This window comes from Salvelinus namaycush, chromosome 4 (assembly GCF_016432855.1).
Source record: "Salvelinus namaycush isolate Seneca chromosome 4, SaNama_1.0, whole genome shotgun sequence".
In the NCBI taxonomy this organism is placed as follows: Eukaryota; Metazoa; Chordata; class Actinopteri; order Salmoniformes; family Salmonidae; genus Salvelinus; species Salvelinus namaycush.
In genome coordinates this window covers 35,300,583-35,306,582 of record NC_052310.1, presented here as the reverse complement: position 1 = coordinate 35,306,582, position 6,000 = coordinate 35,300,583, and the positions used below count along the sequence as shown (strand labels likewise).

Here is a 6,000-nt window from a genome sequence, read left to right as displayed (position 1 = left end):
CAGAAGAGGACTGGCCACCCCTCATAGCCTGGTTCCTCTCTAGGTTTATTCCTAGGTTTTGGCCTTTCTAGGGAGTTTTTCCTAGCCACTGTGCTTCTACACCTGCATTGCTTGCTGTTTGGGGTTTTAGGCTGGGTTTCTGTACAGCACTTTGATATATCAGCTGATGTAAGAAGGGCTATATAAATAAATTTGATTTGGAATTTTTTACCTTTATTGCTATGGTAATTAATGGCACTGCCAAGGTGGAGAGAAGGTCCAGGAAGATCAAATTCATAGTGGATGCCCTCAGAGCTGTTCCTGGGGCTGAAAGATTTCTCAGCGAAAGATTTACATGAAATATTGGCGCAAGCCGTACCACCTTCTCAGGTCTTAGAGCCTGAGAAGGGACACATGTAGAATTAAAAGAAGGAAGAAGTGGGAGTTTTGTTTGTTTTGACAATGTACAATTTTATTAGGGTGGATTAAGTTTCACTATTACGTATGGATTTATTATTTAATTGTCTTTTTTGGGGGTTTCAAACCGTCCAGTTGGTGGCGGCAATACACCTTTTTGGTGTAGTCTGCCATAAAACCCACAAGAAGAAGAAGAACTTCTCAAACGGGACATATAGAAGAAAGACTGAACGCTTCTCCGCAGTAAGGTCGCTGACAGACACAATTTCAAACTTTTTGGAGATAAAATTATATAATTGTTTGATTTATATGATTTAATAGGTTAATGAAAGTCACTGCTTTTATGTTTAGTTAGCTATTTTATCTGTGTGCTTATAGCTAGTAGACACCACATAGTAAACACCCATGTCTGGCACTAGTTGGCAAGCTAGGTGACTTTGTCCATGTCATGGCATGCCTTTTTCTTTAACGTTATTCTGGCTCGCGAATTGACGAGATAAACTAGCTTGAGTATTCGCTAGCGAGCTAATCCTGTTAACGTTAACCCTTTGTGCAAACGTAGCTATCTAGTCTAACATTGAGGTGAATGCGAGGACATTACAGGAGAGTGACTTATTTCTCCCCAGGAGGTCGCCAGCTGTAGCTTGACAGCTAGCTACTAGCTAACGTTAGCTAAGAAGGTCACTTTCTCAAACTCATCTTTGCTGTCACTGTATGGTTGCTGGGTTGCAGAAGTTTCGTGTCTAACTAGTTACAGTAGCTACATTTTTATATCCCAAACTAGCTTGCTTGACGTTTCAAGTGAGGCACTCTACACATGACAGCTAGCTGATCAATCCTATTACAATACTGCCCCGAATGACCTGTCTGTTGATTAACAGTGACCTTAATTGGCTTGAGGGCAATTTATCCGTAGGTCTCATCCCAGTGTTAGTAGAAACAGTTAAGAGCTTAGACAAATACCTTAAATTGTATTATTTTAGAGGCATAGAGATTATACCTGCTCGTGTGACAGAAGCTATCAAATCAATTTTGATACAGACTAGTAGAAATGGAATTAGGTTAGAATGGAGGTGCGATTGGGTTAGGCATATACATCACAGGTAAAAGACTACAAGAGCTGAGGGCTGGCTAACTCAGCTCCTTGCTCAGTCAACTCTGCTATATCCAGATCTTGGACCTTTGCTGATATGTATGTTAACCTAATTTCTCTGCTGCCGGATATTCAAGTAGCCTAAAGGATTCTTAAAATCGGAAGTTGTCCCTGCACAACAAAACAAATTCATTATTCATGTGTCTTTCTCATTTCTCCCCTTTCTCTCCAGGTCGGCAGGATGGCCCTGTCAGACAACAAGGCTCTGGTCCTGGGTGTGTTGGCTGGAGCGGCTGGCCTCAGCTTGGGCACTGTGGTGTTGTACAACAGTAGGAGGGCCGTGCCAATGAGTGGACATGGTGTGCACAGTAAGCTGTACCTCACCAGTAATGACCAGCGGGTGGCTGGAGCCAGTATGGTGGTGAGGGAAATGCCGGGTCAGGCTGAGGTTCTAGATCGTCTCGCAGCCCTGATCCAGTGTGTGTCAGAGCTGAAGGATGAGGTGCGGGCCCTAAAGAGTGCCATCCCAAAGCTGCAGGACCACATCAGGGATGAGCTGAGAGGACGCAGCAGCCGGGCTGAGGGGGCTGCGGCTCGCGTAAGGGCAGGCCCGCCAAACCGAACTACACCCACACGCAGGAGGAAAGTTGCAGGGGGAGTGGCCAGAGCTGGAGGCCAAAGCTCTGAGGAGGAGGCTGAGAGTGAAGGAGGGTGAGTCCCATCTCTCCCTCTCTGGGATATTCACATGTTTGGTTCAGATACAGGGGGGAAATCCACCCATCTATATGATTTCATAGAAAAAACAATGCACTGTTCATAGTATTTTACACACTTTTATTTCTATGCTAGTGCTGAGCGATTAGTGCTTTGAGAACGTTTCAGATCGATTATATCACGGATTTCGGGTTTGATTAAATAATCATAATTTATTCACATTACTTTAATAAAATATTTGTTTTTTATTTTATTTCATGCCAAGTCATCACCTCATCTCTAGAGCTGCTACCTAGGGCCTCCCGTGTGGCGCAGTGGTCTAAGGCACTGCATCACAGTGCTAGCTTTGCCACTAGAGATTCTGGGTTCGAGTCCAGGTTCTATCGCAGCCGGCCACGACCGGGAGACCCATGGGGCGGTGCACCATTGGCCCGGCGTCGTCCAGGTTAGGGGAGGGTTTGGCTGGCAGGGTTGTCCTTGTCCCATCGCGCACTAGCGACTCCTGTGGCAGGCCGGGAGCAGTGCAAGCTGACACGGTCACTAGGTGTGACTGACTTCCGGGATAAGTGAGCATTGTGTCAAGAAGCAGTGGTTGAGTTGTGTTTCGGAGGACGCACGGCTCCCGACCTTCGCCTCTCCCGAGTCTGTACGGGAGTTGCAGCGATGAGACAAGACTGTTACTACCAATTGGATACCACAGAATTGGGGAGGAAAAAAGGGGTAAAAAAAAAAGAGCTTCTGCCTATACTGTCTAACAAAAATCACAATTTGAGGAAATAAGACATACTTTTATGACTGCTGAATACCACCTATCAATCACTTAGATCATGTGTTTTCAGGCTCACGAAGCAACTCTTTCTATCCCTCTCGATCATGGTTCTCTCTTCTGTCTCCATGTCTGCTCTGCACAGAAGAGTGCGCAATGGATTATGGTAATTTTTTATTAATTACCATGTATTCTACGCTAAACTATGTATAATATTGGCCTGTTGGCAACTACAACTCACTACTACACTACATCGCACAGTTCAGGCTTGATCTGATTTATCTCGACAGAAACTGCACACCGAGCTCACAGAAAAAAACCCCAGAATGAAATGGATTTCAAATAATTGAACCGACGTCGGTTAATTAGTTGTTTAAAAAAATGAAAAACAGACATTTCGGTTAATGGCTCAGTACTATTTTATGTTCAATGGCTCAAGCTCCTTTTACATTTCCTACAACAATACACTAATATTCACTGATATTAATATGATATGATTGCAGTAGGCAATATCATCTCCTCTATCGAAGCATCCACCACGCATTTTATACTCAAATGCTGGTTTCCTCTTTGCCAGCTGCACCACCTTAACTATCCCACCTGTACTTGATCAGTGAGCACAGTTGCATGCATTTAATTTAATAGTTCATTTAAAACGTGTTCATGCTTTGCAAGAACGATTTCCCTAATAAGCCTGTTCACGTGGACACATCTGAAATAAGGCTACTCATGGGACTTTTGATAAACACAGGAAATCGTCAATCAAAATAAACGCTCTGCCACAGTGACCATGTTATTTTTGCAAAGACTATTTGATTGAGTTCAGACATACAAACCTTGTATGTGTACTATTTCTAAGATGTGTACTTTTAAGTTTTTCCGAAACTCACTTCACTCGCGCATAGAAGGGAGTCTTGCGCTACTGGAGCCAGAATATGCGCGGATCAAATCCACCGCTGGAACACCGATTTTATAAGCTGTTACATGTCCTAATAATTTAAAAGATTGCTCAGGAAACCAGATGTTTTACCCTTGTTAGAGAGAGTGATCTGCCCTTGACAGCCCACATTATGTTTTGGTCCTGACCCGCTATTGAATCGTACTGGGGAGAAATAATGGGTTTTGACATAGAACAAACATTAATTTCTCTGTATTTAGGTGAAATACCTCCACTTACACAATAGAGACGAGTACCTGTTGAAGGTCCTACTTGCAGCCAGCCATCTCCCGACAGGAACACAGAACCTAACAGGTGGAGGCTGGGGTTGTGGTGGGAGCAAGAAGCCAGCACATATTAGCAGTAGCAGTGAGTGAGCAGATCCGGTCAGCTTAAACCTCTTGACGCTAGGGGTCAGATTATTATTATTTATTTTTTTAATAACGTTCCCAAGGTAAACGGACTATTTCTCAGGTCCAGATCATAGAATATACATATAATTTACAGATTAGGATAGAAAACACTCCAAAGTTTCCAAAACTGTCAAAATATTGTCTGTGAGTATAACAAAACTGATTCTGCAGGCGAAAATCTAACCCGGAAGTGGTTATTTTTTTTATTTTTTTTTATCTGTGTTTCCTGGCCCGTCTTTCTTCCATTTAAAGGGGTATCAACCAGATTCCTTTTCCAATGGCTTCCTCAGGCTGTGACCAGGCTTTAGACATCGTTTCAGGCTTTTATTTTGAAAAATTAGCGAGATTTTTCAAAACTAGTCAGGTGTCTTCTGATTAGTTCCTGCGCGCGAGAGGGTAGCGCTCCATTTTCTTTTTCTCTCTTATTGAATAGGTTACGGTCCGGTTGAAATATTATCGATTATGTTTGTTAAAAACAACCTGAGGATTGATTATAAAAAACATTTGACATGTTTCTACGACCATTACTGATACTTTTTGGAATTTTCGTTGAACGGAACGAGGCTTTGGTTTTCTGAACATAACGCGCAACCCAAATGGCGTTTTTTTGTTATAAAAGTAATATTTATCGAACAAAAATAACATTTGTTGTGTAACTGGGAGTCTCGTGAGTGCAAACATCCGAAGATTATCAAAGGTAAGCGATTAATTTTATTGCTTTTCTGACTTTCGTGACCAAGCTAATATAAGGCTAACTGTTCTAGCATTGATTGATACTCACAAAATCTTGGATTTCTTTTGCTGTAAGCATATTTTTCAAAATCTGATACGATAGGTGGATTAACAACAAGCTAAGCTGTGTTTTTGTATATTTCACTTGTGATTGCATGATTATAAATATGTTTTGTAATATTTTGCGCCCTGCAATTCAGCGGTTGTTTAGGAAAATGATCCCGTAAAAGGGATCCGCAGCGCAGAGAAGTCAAATAAGGTTGGCGTGATTGATACTAGCCTCTAATTGATGCCATCTCAGCTGGTGCGTCAGCCCGAGGCGGGGCACTCAGGTTTCCTTTCTGAACTGGCGCCGCTTAATTTATTAGTGTGCATGTAAACATACTCAATATCTTAATGAGCCAAAGTTACATGCTCATTTTGCGTCGCAAAGCCAAATTGACTTGCTCAATCATTATATCTGGTTAAATGAAATGTGAATGTGGCTGTGGTGTCAGAGTGGAATTTACAGTAGTGCCACATGCCCATCCTCTTCCGTCCGCAGCCAAATACCTTGATAACACGCCAGCCTAGAATAACATAACAAATGTCTCTTTTAAATTCACTGCCTCTTAAAACCACTAATATATTTACATGTAAGTAGTGAATATTAAAATAAAGACACTTGTGGTGTTAAAGCTTTGTGAAGTTTCAGTTGAAATATTATCCACGTAGGCTTGCTTATTACATTTTTGGAATCATAAAAAAAAAAAAGATCTCTTGCTTAGAGGAAGATTCCGCGTATTTACTTTGATCCAAATTTCAGTTTGATTGAGCAGTAAATCTGAACTTTGCATTGAACCTCAGTAGGCCCTGTTGAATTTTTTCCTGTTACTGTTGTCTTCCCTATGGGTCGCCTGGGTATGCAAATGACTCTGACTGTGTGACAAAAATGACCTAACTGACATCC

At 42.0% G+C, this 6,000-nt stretch overlaps 1 protein-coding gene across 3 annotated transcripts in view; it reads left to right on the top strand.

Annotated features, from left to right (window-relative positions):
- The first annotated feature begins 576 nt into the window (after positions 1–576).
- The window catches only part of LOC120046479 (regulator of microtubule dynamics protein 2-like), a 56,500-nt gene continuing 51,076 nt past the window's right edge, over positions 577–6,000 (top strand). For 2 of the 3 annotated variants that reach the window (XM_038991751.1, XM_038991749.1), the window contains exons 1-2: positions 577–644; positions 1,722–2,200. In XM_038991751.1, the coding sequence (XP_038847679.1) occupies positions 1,731–2,200 (470 nt within the window). In that variant the 5' untranslated portion in view covers positions 577–644; positions 1,722–1,730. The remainder of the gene's footprint in view (positions 645–1,721; positions 2,201–6,000) is intronic. The other variant, XM_038991750.1, reaches the window with a different exon arrangement.